The 20,540-nt window shown below is 56.6% G+C and overlaps 1 protein-coding gene across 2 annotated transcripts; it reads left to right on the top strand.

Moving 5' to 3' along the window:
* Positions 1–1,080: 1,080 nt before the first annotated feature.
* ACVRL1 (activin A receptor like type 1) lies at positions 1,081–20,316 on the top strand. Of its 2 annotated transcripts, none has more exons than XM_075551661.1 (11): positions 1,081–1,257; positions 1,904–2,046; positions 8,950–9,038; positions 9,490–9,738; positions 9,904–10,103; positions 10,325–10,424; positions 10,727–10,873; positions 11,080–11,355; positions 12,181–12,378; positions 17,043–17,173; positions 18,749–20,316. In XM_075551661.1, exons 1-11 carry the CDS (start codon positions 1,102–1,104, stop codon positions 18,881–18,883), a joined length of 1,824 nt encoding a protein of 607 aa, XP_075407776.1. In that variant the 5' UTR covers positions 1,081–1,101; the 3' UTR covers positions 18,884–20,316. The 2 variants fall into 2 exon arrangements, with proteins under 2 accessions (XP_075407776.1, XP_075407775.1); XM_075551660.1 differs by lacking the exon at positions 1,081–1,257 and adding an exon at positions 1,304–1,459.
* The last annotated feature ends 224 nt before the right edge of the window (positions 20,317–20,540 follow it).

Here is a 20,540-nt window from a genome sequence, read left to right as displayed (position 1 = left end):
GATGGATAGCAACTCACAACAGTCCTGTGTCAGAGGGTGGTAACGATGGTGTGTGCTTGCTCACCTCCTTAAACAGCCAGCGTGAACTCGCCCAGGAGCACCGTGGAAGAAAGGCCTGGTGAACTGATTTTGTAAAGCTAACAGCTGGGAGAAAAGCCAAGGCACTCAGGTCTGTTCTGTAACACACAATGTCCCGACCCATGAGCTGAAAGCCATGCCGTGTCGATGGATTGGCTTTGATCTTGGCTTACCTCAGGGTCAGCACAGCGGGCAGGATGTTTGCTGTAAACTGAGGTGATGTGGTTGTTCGATGCCCTGGAGTGGGTCCCGACGGACAGTGAGTGACCCTGACGGACAACAGAACGAAGCACTGGCCGGTCCTGCGCCGTCTTCACAGCTGTTCTGTCTGAGCTCATTGTTGCAGCCACGGGGACCTGCCCTCTCCTGGATGGCCTTCCTCTCTCCCGCTGCCCCTCTGCTCTCCCCAGCATGGGCTTTTTCCAGGGACCGGTCTCTTCTGGCCACATGTCCCAAGTACGGGAAACCAAGTCTCACCATCACTGCCTCTAAAGGGCATTCCGGCCATACTTCTTCCAAGACAGATTTGTTTGTTCTGTGGGCAAACTGAGATAAGCATCCACTTCCCTTCATTCTCAGCCCAGCCCTGCGAAGCCCTGTTTGCTACGTCCATTTCGTAGGTGGAAGGACTGCGATTAAGCAACTAGCTTGCATTCCCAAGTAGGTCGAATGACTCCAAAGTCTTTGGGGATAGCCAAGTGACTAAAACTCCAGGATGTTGGCGATGATGTCAGTCCTCTGAGCTGGGGGGTGAGGGGCGGTAGAAGGGGGTGTAGTGGGGGGACAGACCTTAGAGAACAGTGTTTCTCCTTGGGGAAGAACCCCTTTAGTGCCTGTCTCTGGAGTGTTCTACAATAGGTTCGTGTCCCCACCTCCTTTTGGCAGGGTGGGGGCACCAGCGAGAGGCTCCCTCCACTCTGGGCACCCTCCATTGAGAGTCAGTCCCTGCCCGCAGTGCTGCGTCCTGGGCCTGTCCATTGCCCCTGAAGCGCCCCAGCTGGGATTGTACCCCTGCGCCTATGCATGGAGAGGCTGTGGAGGAAGGGAGGGCACCAGAGGAGTTACTGGGCCCCAGTGAGGCAGCAGACAGGCTCAGAGAGAAGTTTCATAAGGAACTCTGGCGGCTCAGTGCCCCACTTCAAACAGAAAGGCCGTCGGTGTCAACCTATCAGTCTTTTGGTAAGGACTGCAGCCCTGGAAGCCCATGGGACGGCGGTACTCTGTCTATATGCCTCCAAGAGTGGAAATCATCCGCTCCACCTCAGTGGGATTGGTGTTTTGGGAGGGAGTTTTTGAGGGCGGGGGCAGAGGGCGGAGCCAAAGTTCTTCTGGACCCAAACTCTGCTCTGAGCCTCAAGGGCAGAGGACACTGAAACAACAGGTATGCCCTCCTTCCTTCCCCCCCCCACCCCACCCCCAACTCTCACTTCTACCCCGTCCTGGCCTCTGAGCCCCCTGTCCGACATCTGTCTGGGCTTCAGGCGGTCCCTACTCGCCCGGCTCTGAGCTGGAGGGGTTGTCCCTGTCCCCTAACCTGCTGCCAGACGCCTCTGGTCTCCACTGGGGCCGGGACCCCCGCGGCCCGAGTCCAAGGCCCGCCTCTCTTCTCTGGGTGGCGGCTGTGCAAGAGCGCGGGCTGTGATCCCAGAGCTGGGGCTCACTGCCCTCGGGGGTCTCCTGGGGGAGGGGGCGGACTCTGCAGTCCCCAGGAGGGGAGAACCGGCGGCCCTCTGCTAGCTGGGCAATAGGAAACGGTTTATTAGGAGGGAGTGGTGGAGCCGGGCCAGGCAGGAAGACGCTGGAATAAGAAACATTTTTGCTCCAGCCCCCTTCCCAGTCCCGGGAGGCCGCCGGGCTGGCCGCGCCGACTGAGCCCCTGCTCCGCCCCAGCCTGCTCCCGGGCCTCGCCCGGCTCCCCGCGCGGCGCCCCGTGCGCCCACCGCGGCCGCCTCCGGACAGCGCCCCGAGGTGAGTTCAGGTCCGGGGGGGAACGGGGACGCGGGTGCGTGGGGTGGTGGTGGCTGGACAACCACCCCCGCAATGGGCCCTCCCATCTGGTCGATCCCAAGACCCGCCGAGAAGCCCGAGGGTAGGACCCAGCTCCCTAGCCCTCCCAGCGTGTCGGATCCCCACCCACCTGAGGCCAGGAGGGTGCTGGACCGAACCTGGTCTGGGAACGAGAACGCCTGGCTTCAGGCCGGCTCCTATAGGAGAGCCAGGGCCTGTCGCTTCCCCGTTCCCCTTTCTCATCCACAAAATGGGTGGAAGGACCGAACCCCTTCACCCACACAGAAGGGCTCCCCTGGGGGAAGGGGCGTAGTCTTTCCAGCTACTTTAATTCAGGAACGTAATTCAGGAACGTACTATGTGTCCCTATTCTTTGTGAGCTAGGACCCACCTCTGAGAACCTTAAAACAACAGCAACAAAAACCAAACAAACAAACAAAATCCAACAGCAACAAAAGACCGATGCCGTAAAGTAGAGTGTGACTCTGGGGATCCCGTGTGTGTGTGTGTCCGAGGAAAAATGTACTCCAGAGAGTTCTCGTTCTCTGAATAAGTAAATTTGTTAATGTCTTTGTCGTTGAGAATATACCTCCTTGGGGTTTTCGATGACAGACTCTTCAGAAGTAGAACGCCAGGCCTTTCTTCCGAGGCATGCTGAGTGGACCCATGCCTGAAACCTTTTGGTTAACAGCAGAGCACGGTTAAGGGTGTACACCGCCCAGGGACAATGCCCTGATAAGTTTCACATATATAATCCAGAGATACTTGTCACCCCGGCTTTGGCTCTGTGAATCCCGCCTTTCCCTCTTAGAAGCTGATAGCCTCCCCTGCTCTGTGCCGAATCCCTCAGGGCGAACAGCTTGATCAGATTCCAGCTGTTGATACTCTTCTTGGAAGCCCACCTTTCCCAACCAGCCTCTGCAGTGCCTACTAAGACTCTGGCACTGTAACTCCATCCCACAAGCCCACCTCCATCGCTGCATCAGGACCCAGGCCAAAGAGGACCCCCATCTCCCTCCAGGTTGGCACCCCAGGTCTTCATTGGGCTCTGGAGGCCAGGCCAGTGCTGTTCAGCCCATCCCAGGAATGGCTGCCCACATCCTGTCCTTTTTTTCTTGTAGGATGAGGGCATAGCCCTTATCCTCAATTCATGGGCAGCTGCTGGCTTAGACAGGGTTGTCCTCTCTGACCCCTCACTGACCCATCTGACCTCACCTCCCATCTCAATTGTTACATCTATGGAGTACTAGCCAAAGAGGGCTTATGCCCGTATACAGAAAAGGAGGTAGATTTGAGCTTGAATACCTAGTCCAGAGCCCTGGAAGAAGTGCAAAAGGCGGGGCTGGGCATTCCACCACTTTCATTGAGTGCTTATTGGGCCCCACTTGGAGGAACCCTGGTGGCACAGAGGGCGAGACATTTGGCTGCTGAGTCGGCGGGTGGTTCAATTCTACCTGCTACCCCATGGGAGGAAGATGAGGCTGTCTGCTCCTGAAAAGATTTAGTGTTAGATAGGGTCACTATGAGTTGGAATCGACTCAATGGCAGTGGATTACACACACACACACACACACACACACACACACACACACAGACATCATTATATAATACACCATATATATCTATGTAGATACATACCATTTAGTGCTGTGCTAAATAACTAGACAGACGTACAATGTCTAAGTGCAGTTATTATTCTCATTTACATATGGGGAAAGGGAAACCTCAGATAATTAGTAAATTACCCAAAGCACACAGCTCTAAGTGGTAGAGATAGGATTCAAACTCAGGTCTATATGATTCAGGACCACCACTCCTACCTCTGTATGCGACCATGCTCCCTCAGCATTCTTCTGGAGACCTTGAAATCCGGGCTTTGACTCTTTCTTTAAATAAACAAACAAACAAGATGACATAATGTCATGCAAAGACATCCGGAGGTGCCAGCAGCTCCAGTCTGCATATGCAGCAAAGACCCAGAACATCTGGATCTGGGAGTGGAGGCTGAAGTGTGTGAACCGTTCCCTCACTCAGCTGGAGGCTGGAGGGGTACATCTCTTCAGGAATGCCTTGGGAGAGGAAATTCCGCCTGAATCTACTCTGGCACACTGCAGTGAGGAGCAGCAGGGATGGATTGTCAAGTGCTTTGTGTGTTGTAAAGGATAACCTCGTATGGACAGCGCAGCCTAGTCCTTGGGAGCACAGCGGGCTAAGCATTGCCTGCAATGAGATATTTGAACCCACCAACCACTCTGCAGAAGGGAGATTTGTCTGCTCCTGCAGACATGTACAGCCCTGTGGAGCAATTCTGTCTCTCCAAAGGGCAGAGTAGAGCAATCGACTTTGCTGCTACAAGTTGGACTTGACTGGTCAGCGATGGGCAGCAGGTACTGGGCTCCAGGAGCAGGCAGAATGGCCACATTGAATGGAGTGCCTCTCCAGCCCTGGAACAATCGCCGAAATGCTGAGCCACCGCAACTGATGGGAGCAGAGCCAGCCGTTTGTCCCTCAGCTGGGCTAGGGAGAAAACTCCTTGCGGTAACCGCCTTCCAGGCCCAGCCTAACCTGACGCTCCCCACCGGAGACTCATAGACTGTCACCAATCTTACAGCACATGGTCAGCTGATTTCTGGCGTTAGAGTTTGCCTCTTAGCAAACTTTCCCAAGAGCACAGGCTGATGATAGCAACACAGGGCAACTTAAAACCGTCCACTAAGACCCACAAGCTCTTCTTCCTCCTGTAAACTATATGCCAAAGAAGCCAGGGTCGGCTGTTCGAACCTCTGCCCCACCAGCTGCTCTGCAGGAGAAAGATAAGGCTTTCTGCTCTTGTAAAACTGTCTCCATAGACAAGACACACATCTAGATATCTACATGGACAGATAGACGCACATCTAGATATCTACATGGGTAGCTATTGAGAGTGTCAGAAACCCCAAGAGGTAGTTCGCTGCCCTACAGCACTGTTATAGGTAGTACTTGACTCAATGGCAATGGGTTTTTGGTTTGGGCAAGGGATTTGCCTAACACCAAATAATGATGATCAAAGGATGACTTTTTTTTTTTTAACAAAGAATGATTTAATGCCAGCAATTTAAGTTTACCAAGACACACGGGGTGACTATGGGAAAGAAACTTCACGTTGCCAGGTTTCATTGTCCCCGTTGGATTGTTGGGAGGAGCCAGGACATCACCAAGAACAGTCAGTACTAGTCTGTCCTTAGTACTCTGAGGTTAGCTGCTATGATCAAGTATTTCACGGTGGCATGTTCTCGCTGAGAATTAGCTTAACATCTGTGATTTCCGACAGCATAAGTCATGCTTCTGGCAGCAGGAGAGCTATCCTGACAGTTTGGTGAGCAGGGAGAGGACATCTGTCCCCAGGGGGAGTCTAGGGTGAATCTTGCAGGGTTAGCTCTAGCCTGGAGGCAGTACTCTCATGCACGTAACCTTCCACTGGGCCCTGTTGGAAAGCAGACTGTCACGAGTTGACTCCATCACATTCCCGGGGTTAGACAAGGTGTGCTCTCTCTCCTCAGTGGCTGCCAGGCCTTTCCTCGTATTGTTCCTGGACGCTTTCTGTAGAACAAAGCCCTCCATCCACATCCCTTCATAAAAACAACCAAAGCCACTGACCTTGATGGAGTCTGTTCCAACACCTAGCCATCTTATACAGGGTTTCCGAGGCTGTAAATCCAGTCGGGCAGCAGACAGCTTCATGAGCCAGCTAGTGGGTTTGAACCCCCGGTCTTGTGGTTAACGGTCCAACACTTATGCCATAGTGTCACCAAATCCCTGGTGCCTCTGATGTCAGTGTTTAGCCTTGGCCAGCCCTTCTCCTCCAGTGGATGGCAGCTTGATCCTGTCCACCGAGCTACTGCTGCGAAGCACCCCCTCCCTCGGGACTCCTCTGTCTTCCCACCCAACTGGGCCATGCTAGGGTACAAGAAAGCCTGGGAACCAAACGCGGTGTTGGACAGGACACATTTCTCGACATGTGGCTCCCTTGCGAGTTGATCAGAATTACTGAGCAGGGGAGCTTTTTAAAAAGCATGGCTCCCTGGCTGGTTGCAGATGGGTTGGCTCAATCTGTAGCAGGAGGTAAGACCAAAGAAGGTCGTGTTCTCGGGCTGTCAAGTCGGCACCCCCCCAACCACCCATGTGACAGACTAAAACTGACCCAGAGGTCTTTTTTTTCATGTTTTATTTTTTTAATCATTTTATTAGGGGCTCATACCCAATCCATCCATCCATTGTGTCAAGCACCTTTGCACATGTGTTGCCATCATCATTCTCAAAACATTTGCTTTCTACTTGAGCCCTTGGTATCAGCTCCTCATTTCCCCCCTGCCTCCCCCACTCTCCCTCCGGCACCAACCCTTTGATAATTTATAAATTATGTTTTCATGTCTTACACTGTCCGATGTCTCCCTTCACCACTTTTCTGTTGTCGATCCACCAGGGAGGGGGTTATTTGTAGATCCTTATGATCGGTTCCCTCCATCTCCCCCACCTTCCTCTTACCCTCCTGCTATCTCTACTCTCATTATTGGTCCTGAGGGGTTTAATCTGTCCTGGATTCCCTGTGTGTCCAGCTCTGCTCTGTACCCGTGTCCATCCTCTGGTCTAGTCAGATTTGTAAGGTAGAATTGGGATTATGATAGTGGGAGGGAGGAAGCATTAAAGAATTACGTTGTATGTTTCATCAGTGGAACGTTGTATGTTTCATCATTGCTACACTGCACCCTGACTGGCTCTTCTCCTTCCGGAGACCCTTCTGTAAGGGGATGTCCAGTTGCCTACAGATGGGCTTTGGGTCTCCACTCTGCCCTCCCCCTCATTCACAATGATACGTTTTTTTTGTTCTTTGCTGCCTGATACCTGATCCCATGGACACCCTGTGATCACACAGGCTGGCGTGCTTCTTCCATGTGGGCTTGGTTGCTTCTCAGCTCCATGGCCGCTTGCTGCAGAGGTCATTTTCAAAGAGGCCATTCTCAAGGACCCTCGTCCATGAATCTGATCGATGAGCTCAAATCTCCAACCTTTCGGTGAACAGCCGATCACAAACTGCTCTTGTGAGCCAAACTGTCTCTAAGCAAGTGCACCATGTGACTCGGGGGTAGCCAGCGGGTGGTATACTCAGAAAGGTGCCAGCACCTTAGAAGGAGGGGCCACACTGTATGCTTGTCATTACCCACCTTTCCCCTTCCACCTCATCCCCCATACCCATGATCCTCTGCTTCAGCATGGCTTTCTGCCAGTGCCTCCATGTGCCAACTCTGCATGCCCAGAGCTCCAGCCCTTGGCTCCAGCCCCACTATAGAGGGCTTGATGGAGTCCCCAGTGCCCCCCCACCCAGGAGGTGAAGATGGCAGGGAGATCAGCAGAGGCTGGGGACACAGCTGCAGCAGTCCAGCCCCAGGCTCCGGGGTAGAGGAAGCCCAGGCAGGAAGGTCATCCCTCCTACTTTCCAGAGAGGTCCAACAGCCCCCTTCCCCAATTATCCTGCTTACAGAGCCTCCCCATCAGGGGCCTCGAGTGGGCACCATCACAGTCTACGGGCTTCCACGTTCTCGGCCAGAAGCCTGACCCCGCCAGTCTCACCACACCACGCCAGAGAACACGGCCCCTCCAGGGCCCAGGCACACTCTCCAGGCCTCAGAAAGTCCTGCCTGCTGTCTGACTGGGTCCCTCTTGCTGCAGCTTAGGCCTTCTGCTATCACCTTTGAGAAATGAAGGGTGAGGTGATTTCAGCAGTGGATTGGGACCCAGGTTGGCCACTCTCACTGGCCAGAATGACTCCCCTTAATACTGGATCCCTCTCCACCAAATTTCTAGACAATTTCAAGCCCAGCCAACCATGGAGGGTCGAAAGTCCAAGTGTATTTCCCCTCCCCTCCCACACCATCGCCCTGCACCGCCCCCCACCCCTCCTTCCCAGGTCCACCAGGAGAGCCAGGAAGGGCAGGAGAAGGTTCTGTCTACATTTTATATGGTGGTTATGACCCCAAGGCTCAGAGGCAGGGGCGCCCACAGGGGCTCGGGAGAGAGCAGGAGCACTGGGCTGGGAGTCTGGGCCCCTGGCTGTATTCCTGGTGTTGCCACTGGATGCCCAGTGACCTTGGACAGTTCTTTCTCCTGCCAGTGCCTAATCCCCTCTTCTCTAAAATAAGGACTGTGAGTCACACAGTGACCCCCTGGGAGTCTCTCATGGAGGTGTCCCCACCCCAAGTGGCCCTGGAAACCCTGCAGCAGCTCCAGTCTGCCCTGAGAATGTGCCCGGCTCCCTGCAGTGCGTGACACCCGCCTGTTCTATCCAGACTCAATCTAAACAATCTTGATTCCTGTTCCTGGCTTGGCTGGACCCTGAATAGCAGGAAGTGAAGACAAGAGCCTGTTTATGTTTGAGGCAGCCAGGACTCGGGTGGGGGTTGGGGGCAGGGCGCTGGGAAAAGGTGGGCAGAGGGGAGGCTGGGTGAGGATGGGCCAGAGGCAGAGCACAGAACTCGGAGCTGAAGAAATGCACCCACACCCTCACCCCCCCAGCCAGGTGCTCTCCAGCCCCCTGGCCTACCTCCTGTCCGGGCTCAGCATCGAGGGGTGCAGGGACGGACTCCCCTAGCTCTGAGTACTTCAACATGACTCCCCACCCTTTGCCCCTAACAGGATGGTTTCCATGGGGAAGTGAACCAGGACTTCCCCTGCAGGCCCCGCCCCAAAGGCAGAGGCCGAAAGCCCAGAGGAGGCCTCGCTGCCCTCAGCCCCCCTCCCTGCCACTAAAACACCTCCCAGTGATTTCCTCTGGGTGGGAGGGACTGGGGTCAGTAGCTGAAAGGCACCCAAGGGGATCACATTTCACAGGTCTCACTGCTCCTCTCCAGAGATCATGGCCTTGGGCGCCCCCAGGAGGGGCCTTCTGATGCTGCTCATGGCCTTGGGCCTGACCCAGGGTGAGTACTGGGCCTGGACAGAGAACAGATCAATGCCTGGGCTCCATTCAGCGCCTGCCCTCTGTGGTGGGATGGGAGGCTCCAGGGTGAAGGGACACTAGGGAGCTTGGAGAGGGAGATGGTGAGTTTCAGTTAGACTAGGGCCTAGCACCCTGAACGCTGCATTACCATCGCTCAGGGTGGGGGGCTGTCTGTCCCTTGGGTAGAAGGTAGGGTGTGGGTGGTCAGGTCTAGGGGGCTGTGACTTGGGAACTGGGAGGGGCAGGTCCTAGGACAGGGAACCTGGTTCTCATAGTCTCTGCTGCAGCCTCAGGCTTCTAGGGAAAGGAGATCCAAGGGTGGGACTGAGTGAAGAGCTTTGAGCAGTCAGAGAGACAGTGAGGGTGTGGGTGTTGGGCCCAGTGGGGGAACGCCGGGTGCAGCATGGATGAGCTGCTGGTGTGTCTCCCAGGAGACCCTGTGAGGCCCTCTGGGGGGTCGCTGGTGAACTGTACCTGTAAGAGCCCGGAGTGCAGGGGGCCGATCTGCCAGGGGGCCTGGTGCACAGTAGTGCTGGTTAAGGAGGAAGGCTTGTCCCGGGAACATCGGAGCTGTGGGACCCAGTACCCAGAGCTGTGCAGTGGCCGCCCCACGGAGTTCTTCAACCACTACTGCTGCTACAAGTCCTTCTGCAACCAAAACGTGACCCTGACGCTGACAGGTATGTCCTGCTGTCCCCGCAACCCCTGCCCAGCTTCTCACAGCACCTGTCCTGCCTACCTCTCATGCTCTGGCCAGGAGGGTGGGGGAGGCAGGATCCTGGGACATGTTGGGGAACCTGGTTTGGCCAGCAGATGGTACTGAGTGCCCCACCCCCCACTCCCAGCCACCCCTTCAGAGCAGCCTTCTGGGGATGGCCAGCTACCTCTGGTGCTGGGCCCTGTGCTGGCTTTGCTGGCCCTGATGGCCCTGGGTGCCCTGGCCCTGTGGCACATCCGCCGGCGGCGGCAGAAGAACCTGCATAGCCAGCTGCGCGAGTCCAGAATCTTCCTGAAGGAATGCGAGCAGGAGAACAGCATGTTTGGGGTATGGCCTCAGGAACCTGGGACACTGGGTGGAGGTGGGTGCCTAGGAGCCACACAACCAGAGTGTGACAGTGGGGAAAAACACATCCCAGTCCCACAGAGCTGAGAGGGGGAGGGGCTCACTGAGACACAGCAGCAGGACCCAGGTTGGGGACAGAGGAGGGGCTGGGGGACAGGGACAACCGCTCAGTGACTCCTGACCACCTCCACCCCTTCTCCCAGGGCCTGCTGGACAGTGACTGCACCACGGGGAGTGGCTCGGGGCTCCCCTTCCTGGTGCAGAGGACAGTGGCGCGGCAGGTCGCCCTGGTGGAGTGCGTGGGTGAGCCTGGCGTGGGGGACCACGGGCTCCCACGAACCTGGAGGGGAGTGGGGCGCTTGATTTCACAAGCAGAACCCAGCCTGGAGCCGAATCAGGATTCTGCTACGCAGGGATTGGGCTGGGGATGGGTCCAAGAGCCCAGTGGGAGGGAACACGAGGCCAATGGAGGCAAAGGGATGTGGCCCGGGTCAGGGTCGGAATCATCCCAGAATGTAAGTGGGCTGCAAGTGGTCTGAGCATGGCTCCCGGATGGGGCTGTGGCCAGTGTGTGACCCCTCCCTTCTCTGCGGCCGCTGGAGCAGGAAAAGGTCGCTACGGCGAGGTGTGGCGGGGCCTGTGGCACGGTGAGAGCGTGGCCGTCAAGATCTTCTCCTCCAGGGACGAGCAGTCCTGGTTCCGGGAGACGGAGATCTACAACACAGTGCTGCTCAGACACGACAACATCCTAGGCAAGCTCCGCCTCCTCCGGGCGGCCCCGCCCCTCCCCCGCTGGTCCTCCCCTGACCCAGGGCAGCTGCCACCCACCCCCCACCCCAACTTACCCTGACCCCGGCCAGCGCCCCGGACCGGACCGCAGCCCAGTGCATCCTCCTGCCTCCCGGCCAGCCCAGCCGCCCTCGCCCTCAGCCATCCTCTCTGTCCCCTCCGTCCCCAGGCTTCATCGCCTCCGACATGACCTCCCGCAACTCGAGCACGCAGCTGTGGCTCATCACGCACTACCACGAGCACGGCTCGCTCTACGACTTCTTGCAAAGGCAGACGCTGGAACCCCAGCTGGCCCTGCAGCTGGCGGTGTCCGCGGCCTGCGGCCTGGCCCATCTGCACGTGGAGATCTTCGGCACGCAGGGCAAACCGGCCATCGCCCACCGCGACCTCAAGAGCCGCAACGTGCTCGTGAAGAGCAACCTGCAGTGCTGCATCGCCGACCTGGGTGAGCCGAGCGGGCGGGGGAGGGCGGGGTCTGCAGAGGGGCGGGGCGGGGCCGAGTCGGGGCGGCCCTTCGCGGAGGGGCGAGGCTCACTCCTCCGTGGCTTTGCCTTCCTTGTTTGGGTGCACAAAGACAAGCTTAGTCGCTTCTTGGCGCCCTAAAGTCCAGAGGGCGCCCTGGTGGTGCGGTGGGTTAAGTATCAGGCTGCTATTCTCAAGGTTGGAGGCTCAAACCCATCAACTCTCTACAGGGAAAGAAGCAGCGGTCAAACTTTAGTCTCAGAAGCCCTAAGGAGCGGTGCCACTCAGCCCTACAGGGTCGCTGGGAGTGGGGTTCCGCTAGAAGGCAGTGGGTTTGGTGGGCCGGTAGAAATCGAAAGGTGTCCCTTTCACCCCGAGATGCATTAACCCTCTTTTCTGACCCAGACTCCTTCCACCACCGCCATCACCCCCTTGCACCAGGCAGCTGGGACAAAGGTGTTGGGAGCCCTCGAAGCCAGGCTTTCATCTTGGTTTCTTTGATACAAAACTCGCCTTTTCCAGGCCTGGGGTTCTGCTCTTGGGCACCATGCTGTCATGCAGACCTTTCTGGGCTCTGGAGATGGGTCAGAGAGCCTTCTAGTCAACTAGAAGGTTAACGGGGACAGTTAGTTCTCCCTGTGGCAGGTGTCATCCAGTTCCTCCCTGAGCAGGTCTCTATTTGCCTGCCCCCTCTGTGGCCCACGAGCTCTCTGAATTCCACTGTGTTCTGGGAACCCCCAGCTCTGCCCTGGATGTCCACTCTGTCTGTGGGCTTCAGGGATCAGTGACCCAGGCCTGGTACCCACAGGCCTGGCGGTGATGCACTCCCAGAGCAGCGACTACCTGGACATTGGCAACAACCCGAGAGTGGGCACCAAACGGTACATGGCCCCCGAGGTGCTGGACGAGCAGATCCGCACGGACTGCTTCGAGTCTTACAAGTGGACCGACATCTGGGCCTTCGGCCTGGTGCTGTGGGAGATCACCAGGCGGGTCATTGTCAATGGTGAGATCCGAGGGGCATGGGGTGGCGGAAGGGGCAGGCCAGCTGGACCAGGGGGCAGCAGGACATGGAGCGGCTGCCCATCCTGGGGCCTGAGGTCTCTAGGGCTGTGGCCTGTCTCCACTGCCACTCACCAGCTGGTTCAACCGAGTAACCTTTTAAGGGACGTCTGAGTCTGTGCCTGTGATTTTGGCTGTGGAATTCGGGGCAAGTGGTAATAACAAATATGAATGGCAGCTAGCATTTGTTGAGGTTAGATCTACTCTGCGTGCCGTGCTATAGACTGTGTGTATTATCTTGTTTCATTCCCAGGAGTTGGCAGGGCGGTGGCATCGCTTAGTGGCTAAGAGCACAGACTCAGAATTGGACCCCTGGGGTCAGTCCTTGAGTTTGCCGCCCACAGGGGTGCATCCCCTCAGCCCTCTGTGCTTCCGTTTCCTTATTTGTAGAGAGACTAACAGCCACTTCTGGTTGTAGGGAGCTGTAAGTGAGGTGATCTTAAGAGGCTTGCTTGATTGCTCAGTGGCGCTCTGTCTGACACAGCACACGGGCATGGCTCTCACAAACGGACGTTTGTCTCCCAGATGAGGCGGCCAGGAGGCTGAAATCAGGGCACCGGCTCCAGGGGAAGGCTTTTCTCTCTGTTCCATGGGGGTGGTGGTGGGGTGGTCCTTGACCCCTCTCAGTGCCTGTCCCTCCTTGGTGAGTGTCATGTGGTGTGGCATCCATTGTCCCCAGGATAGACAATAGATGCCAATTGCTTTCTCTTGTGCCCAGTCTGCTCTTTCCCATCTCAGAAGGGGTTTGGCTTAACACACACATGACACTGATGCGGTCTCATTATCAAAACAAAACCCTGTTCCCAAATGGGACTGCACCCACAGGTACCTGGGTTAGGATTTGCAACACCTATTTGGGGGCTGTACGAGTCAGTCCCTAACACCCAGCCAGTGGAGTGTCTAGAATGTTGAGTCTCCGTAGCAATTGTTACATAAGTGTAAGCATTTGGGGACAGATTTGTCTCTGTTCTACAGTCGAGAAGTCTGAAGGTACAGAATCGTAGTTGGCCTCAAGGGGCCCAAAGAAGCCCTGGTGGCATAGTGGGTTCCAAACTGGACAGCCAAACCCAAGGTCAGCAATTTAAACCCACCAGCCACACTGGGAGAAAGATGGAGCTTTCTACTCTCGCCAGGATGTACCTCGTCATACTTCTACTCTGCCCTCTCAGGTGACTGTGAATTGGGACTGACTCCAAAGCAGCAAGTTTTGAGACTAGGAGCCCCCGTGGTAGAGTGGATTGGGGGCTGGGCAGCCAATTGCAAGGTCAGCAGTTCAAACCTACCAGCCACTCCTCAGGAGAAAGACAAGGCTGCCTGATCCCTTAAAGCGCAAGTCTCTGGAAGCCCTCTACAGGGTCACTAGGAGCCGGAATGGACAAAATGGCAGTGGGCGTGGCTTTCTTGGGTTTACTCCTGATCAGGATTCAGCCCTGTGCAGGCTGCCTGTGGCCAGTGCCCTCTGGTAGTGTGGACTGGCTTGGGGGACCATCAACCTTTGTCTCCACAAAGGTGTGTCTGCCCATGGTTAGTGAGAGGTTGGGGACAAGGAGCCTTGCTCATTGGGGACCCCTACAGGACAGACACACCCACTTTCCCCAACCATCTGCCAGGAACCAGCAGCCCTTGCCAGGCTGTGTTGCCAAGGTGGTCGGTGTCTGACTGGCAGCGGAGGCAGGGACATAGGCATAACCAGACCTCTGGGAGACTCCCAACGGGCTCAGATCCTTGTCCCTTCTGGGGTGAGCCTGCTCTGGGACGTCAGGGCTCAGGGCTAGGGGGCACCTGGAAGAAGCTGAGGTCCCCTGGGCCAAGCTTCAGGCTGGAAAAGAAGCTTGGCCACCCTGGGCTGAGGGAGAGTCTGGCCACGGGCTCCGGGGCGGAGGGGGAAGCCTGTCAGCCCCACACATACCCAACCCGCTGCGCATTATAAACACTGTAATCTGGTGTCAGCCCCGGCACTGATTAAAGGCTCATTAGACACGCTCAGGCTCCATGCAGCCCTGATTAGGGCAGAGGCAGCCCAGCTGCTGGAAGGCAGCCATGCTGGGAACAGCTGGCGTGGGCCCCACCGAGGTGGTGGCCTGTGGTCCCCAGCCTCAGGCTAGGAAGCAGGATGGGGCATTGGATGTGTCCTTGGGGCCTGCCCTCTGCCACCCTATCTGTCTGCAAGACTGCCACCATCTTCGGAAAGCCTCTACTAAGGACTGTGCATTGGGGATGGGCCGGCCACCTCCTTCCCGTGGATCGGGGTGACAATCCCTTTGCTGAGGGGCGGTGCTTCCTCCCCATTCTTCTCGTTGCACATCCTCACCAGCAGTCCACCAGCTTCAGGCCCCGAGGAGAGCTTAGAGGTCAAAAGCATGGCTTTGCCATAGGCTCTCTGGGCTTCTGGAGCCCTGGTGGCAGAGTGGTGATGAGCTAGACTGCGATCCTCACGGTCAGCAGTTTGAAACCACCAGTCATTCCTCCGGAGACAGACAGGACTTTCTCCCTGCGTCAACAGTTACAGTCTCGGAAACCCACGGGGGCGGGGGGGGGGGGGTTCTGCCCTGCCCCACAGGGGCACTGTGAGTCGGTGTTGACTTGATGGCAGTGCATTGGGTTTGGGGTTTCCAGGGCTTGAATCCTAGTTCTGTCACTTAGCACCGGGGAGATCTTAGTCAAGTTGTTTAGCCTCACAAGTTGTTTAGTCTTACTTTTCTGTGCTTTTAAAGGGAGCTGACAGTATGAGCCACCTCAGATGTTGTAGAGTTGTGAGCACTTAATGCAATGCACTTAGAACAGTCCCTGGTCCAACGTAAGTACTCAGTAAACATCACCCCCCAAAAGCAAACTCACTGCCATCCAGTCAATGTCAACTCCTAGTGACTCTAGAGGACAGTGTAAAACTGCCCCCCGCCCCATGGGTTTCTGAGACGGTAACTCTTCACAGGAATAGAAAACCTTGTCTTTCGTCCAAGGAGCAGCTGGTTGGTTTCGAACTGCTGACCTTGTGATTAGCATCCCAACTTGTAACCTCTGCCACCAGAGCTTCTCGTGAGTATTCTGGTGGTGCAGTGAGCTAAGGGTTGGACTGCTAGCCCAAAGGTTAGTGGTTCAAACCCACCAGCTGCTCTGAGGGAGAAAGGCAGCCTTGGACACCCAATGGATTGGTTCTACTCTGCTCTATCGGGTCACTGTGAGTCAGAATCAGCCCCATAGCAGGGTGTGTGTGTGTGGCTGGTGTCACAGCTAGGCTGGGAGCGTCCGCAGACCCTGTATAGGAGGCAGTTATGGAATGTCTGGAGCTGGAGCAAGCTAGTCTGAGAAGTCAGATGAGATCGATTTAAGTCTTGGTTCGGCCATTCCTCCCTGTGTAAAACTCTGAGGAAATTGCCCGCCGTCTCTGAGCATCAGTGTGAAATGAGTCCTCACAGTACTTGCCTCAGAGGGGTGTGGGGAAGACTCACGAGGCCCTCCGTGTCACGTGTTTCACACCAGGCCTGGCGCCTGATGTTGCCGTTGTTGCTGGCAGGTGCTGATTGACAGAGACCCTCCGTACGGCTGCCCCGCCCTCGCAGGTGTGCCCATGTTTGAGTTCACCGTTGCAGCCACGTGTCCGTCCATCTCGTGGAAGGCCTGTCTTTGTCCCACTGCCCCTCTGCCGTACCAGGCACGGTCCTTCCCCGGGGACTGCTCTCTCCTCACCACGTGTCCGAAGGGTGTAACACAAAGTCTCCCCATCCTTGCCTCTAAAGAGCTCTCTGCCTGTACTTCCAAGACAGATGCCCTTGCTCTTTGGGTGGTCCATGGTACTTCAAGGAATTCTCCTCTAGCGTCACAATGCAAATGCATGATGCTTCCCAGGGTTTCCGCCTGCAGTGAGTGTCACAGGCATATGAAGTGCACATCATGCGCATAGGAGGCGATGGAGAATGCCATGGCTTGGGTCAGGCTCACCTTGGTCCTTACAATAGCATCCTTGCTTTCCAACACCTGAAGGGGGTCTTGGGTAGCAGATTTACTCCGCGCAGTGTCCTCTGATCTCTTGACTGGTGCTTCCGTGAGCGTGGATTGTGGGCCAGTCAGAGCCAGAGGACATCCTGGACAACTTGAAGCCCTTTCTCCGTTTATCATGATGGTCCCCATTGGTCCAGCTGGGAGGATCTGGAGCTTCTTCACATTGAGTTGCAATCTGTACTGAAGGCTCTAATCCTTGACCTTCATCAGCAAGTGCTTCAAGTCCCCCTCACTGTCAGCGAGCGAGGCATTTGGTCTGCATATCACCTGGCACCAAGTCAATATCAAACAAGTAGCCTGCGTCATGATTCGGGAGAAAGGCGGGGCTTCCTACTCCATTAAAGTATTGCAAACTCATAGGGGCGGTTCTGCCCTGACCGATGTGTTGCTGTGGAGTTGGAATCATCTCAGTGGTAGTGAACTTTTTTGAATCACTGTTAATAAATTGCTCGCTGTATCATAATGTTCTTCTCAGGTCTGATATGCATGGGGTCCCCAGGGCTCAGGGGCAGGCAACTGGCTTCCTGCTCTCTGCGAGAGTGGGGAGGGGGCCCTCCTGGGGTGGTATGGAGACTTCCTGGGATGCTGAGCCCCCTCCCTCGTCTCTAGGAATCGTGGAGGACTACAAGCCACCCTTCTATGATGCGGTGCCCAATGACCCCAGCTTTGAGGACATGAAGAAGGTGGTGTGTGTTGACCAGCAGACCCCTGTTATCCCCAACCGGCTGGCTGCAGACCCGGTAAGGCCTCGCCGGGGTTGGGAAGGTGTGGGGTGCTGGCTCGTAGCTGCAATTGCTGGGCCCAGGTACCTGTACTTGAGTCTGAGGACTCCACTTCACCTTGGATAGCTTCCAGGAGTCCTGGTGGAGGGTCTGTCCCTGGCACCCCCTCCCGGGCCTCTGACATGGTCCCTCTGGTTATCCAGGGATTTTCAGAGCCCTTCACCTTGCTGTATTTCCCAGGAGTGATTTGTTTGTTTCTCTAAACATGCCACATACTTATATGAAAACATGTATGTCAATTGGAGTCCAGGTGGCATACTGGGCTTACGCATGCAGATCAGCAGATTGAATCTGCCGCCTGCCCCATGGGAAAAAGATGAGGCTGTCTGCTCCCATAAAGATTGTGGACTCGGGAAAAACAAAACAAAAACTCTCTGCCATCGAGTCAATTCTGTCTCACTGACATCCGATAGGACAGGGTAGAACTGCCCCTATGGGATTTGAGACTATGACTATTTATGTGAGTAGAACGTTTCATCTTTTGCCTGCCGAGCAGCTGGTGGGTTCGAACTGCAGACCTTGCAGTCAGCAGCCCTTCGAGAAGCACATACCCTGTGAAGATCCCTATGAGTTGGAATGGACTACTGGCCGCGGGCGTGGTTTGGTTTGGGGTTTCACCAAGCTGTGTTTCCTACCCGGGGATTCCGGTGGGCTTTCCTGGGCTTGTTTCTCTCCCCGCAGTCCACGTGTGTATATGAAAACATATCTGCATATGTGTGTATGTAACACATTCCAGCAGCATGCGGCATAAATATACACTCAGACATAGACACATGCTCGTGTATGCAGCTCAATGGCCTCACGGGGACATGTCCCTTTGATCACCCTTCTATCCCCAGAACCCATCACAGTGCCTGACACACAACGAGTGCCTCATAAGCACTTACTGAGTGGATGAACACAGGTGTATACAAATACGTGGACAGAGACCAGGCATATTAGGCACACACACATGACCACAGCAGGGGTGCATACGTGCTTTCCCGTGCACATACACAGACACGTCCAAGAGCCACTTACGCTCTAAGGCAGTGAGACACAGGGCTGACTCGTCTGGGGCCCCTGCGCTTCCTGGGACTGGGTTCTTCCCAGGGCCCTGCATTTGGGGTTAGGTAATGCCTACATGCATCCTTGCCCACAGTCCCCTGAGCCCCGCCATGGTTGGGGTAGAGGCTGGCTCTAGAATTGGCCCTTTGCCCTGGGCGCTCCAGCTACGGGCGGGGTGGGTGGCATGCGTCTCTTGGCTTGAGGGTCTCCCTCTCCCCTGGTCTTGGCAGAGGTGGGGGTGAAGGCAAGGTGTGTGGAATGGGGTGCTCCCGCCCTGAGGATCTGTGTCACACCTACTTCTCTCCATCTCCCTTCTTACCCCCTTACTCTCTTCCTCCCCCATCTTCCCTCCAGGCTTGTCTCACCCTTCCTTTCAACAAGGTCACCCTCCCCTCATCCTCCCTCCTGCTGTGTTTCCCCATCATGTCACTGGCCCAGTCTCTTCCCCTCACCAGCGTCCTCTCTCCTGCCTCTCTCAACCCCCAGGTCCTCTCGAGCCTGGCTCAGATGATGCGGGAGTGCTGGTACCCCAACCCCTCCGCCCGCCTCACTGCTCTGCGCATCAAGAAGACGCTGCAGAAACTCAGCAGCAGCCCCGGAAAACCCAAAGCGATCCACTAGCCTCAGCACCTCTGCCACAGGGCGGAGGGGCGGGGGCTGTGAGGGTGGTGCTGGGGAGGGGTGCCCCTCTGGGGGGCAGCTGCGCTGGCTGCCTACTCAGCCCCCTGCCCATCCAGCCAAAAATACAGCTGGACTGAAACCCGATCCCCCACTGTCTGGCCTGCTCAAAGCAGCAGGCTCCCTGACGCCTGGCTCCTCCCCAGCCCCCAGGCCAGCCGGGTGCTCCCCCCCTACCACTGGCAAGACAGGATGCTAAAGAGGGCCCAGCGCCTGCTTGGGTGGCCAAGCCAGGGAATCCTAATCCTGGGCTCAGAGCCTGTGCCTGCACTTTACCCCCTGCCCTTGGTGGATGCATGACCCAACCAGAGCTGCCAGGGTCACACTGGGCCCTGGCCAGACTTCAGCAGACATCCAGCGCTGCCAGGCCTTAGCCTCTGGCACAAACCCCAGACACCCAGGACCCAATCGTTTCTCTCCACATGGGGGTTTGCCTCATAGCCCCATGATGCCCTGAGCCTTCGCTTCTTCCCAGGAAGACCCTGGCTAGCTGAACATCAGCTACCTGGGAAAGCTGTGGCCTGACTCTAGGCCCTCCCCAACCCCCCATCCTAGCAGATTTAAACTCACTGTTATTGAATCCGCTCTGACTCATAGCCGCCCCATATAGGATTTATCTGTGGTTACAAACCCTTCCAGGGCAGACAGCTTCATCTTTCTCCTGAGAAGGAGCTGAAAATGGTGTCCACATGTGCACCCATGCACGCGGGAGGGTAGCCTGAAACCTGGGCAGTCCGATGGCCGGTAGAGCAGGGGTTGGAGGCTGGGCCTTAGGTGGGGAGCTCAGGTCAGAGGATCAGGCTAAGGTCAAGGCCAGCTGCCCCAGTTCTATTCATCCTGTGGAGAAAACACACCCCTCCCTTTCTCTGCTGAAAACCACCCTCAAGCCTTTGTGGGGGGTTTCTGTGCGGGCCCTCCTTGTCCTTCGACCCCACCCCCACTTCCCAAGGCCTAGCTCCCAGCCTTGTGCAAGCCCAGGAGAACCAGGAAGTGAACCAGGAAGTGCAACTGGGGGGGAGGGGGGAACAGAAAGTAAAAGGGACCAGTGGCCGGCCGGAAGGTTTTTCTCTCCTAGGTGTTGGAGCACACTTTCTCTGAGATTCTGGCTGGAAGGTGAGAGTCAAACATCTGGAAAACCATTAAGGGAAATTCGAAAGGTGAAGTGTAGTGAACAGGGGGCCGGCTGAGAGAATTGGGGCTGGGGGTGGACGCCACCGATCAGAGGCGGAGGCATTGCACTGGTGAGCAAGGTGCGCACCTTGCTTCTGTCCGTCGGCGTGAAGGTGGAGGGGAGCACTGTGTGTGGAAGCACTGAGCATATGGCCTGCGCATAATATGCCCTCAATAAACGGAGGTTGAATCCTGAGCTCCTGCACGCTTTCCAGGATAGCGTCTCTGCCGCGGTCCAGAGGGGCTCTGATGGGATGGGGAAGGCTAAGGCTCCGGGGTATGTCCTGTTCCGCATCCCTCCGGGCCCCGCCCCGTCAGGGCCCCGCCCCGTCAGGGCCCCGCCCCGTCAGGGCCCCGCCCCGTCAGGGCCCCGCCCCGTCAGGGCCCCGCCCCGTCAGGGCCGGGCCCCGCCCCGCCAGGGCCCCGCCCC

The sequence above is a fragment of the Tenrec ecaudatus genome, chromosome 6, assembly GCF_050624435.1.
Source record: "Tenrec ecaudatus isolate mTenEca1 chromosome 6, mTenEca1.hap1, whole genome shotgun sequence".
Classification (NCBI taxonomy): Eukaryota; Metazoa; Chordata; class Mammalia; order Afrosoricida; family Tenrecidae; genus Tenrec; species Tenrec ecaudatus.
Note: the sequence above shows the minus strand (reverse complement) of the source record. Positions and strands in the feature narration are given on the sequence as shown.

What these genes read in the sequence shown, in the direction of transcription:
- ACVRL1 (XM_075551661.1), top strand. Translation starts at nt 1,102, where the DNA reads ATGGAGAGGCTGTGGAGGAAGGGAGGGCACCAGAGGAGTTACTGGGCC. An exon ending in CGCCCTGGTGGAGTGCGTGG is followed by an intron (nt 10,425 to 10,726) that starts GTGAGCCTGGCG and finishes CCGCTGGAGCAG; the next exon opens with GAAAAGGTCGCTACGGCGAG. An exon ending in CAGGCGGGTCATTGTCAATG is followed by an intron (nt 12,379 to 17,042) that starts GTGAGATCCGAG and finishes CCTCGTCTCTAG; the next exon opens with GAATCGTGGAGGACTACAAG.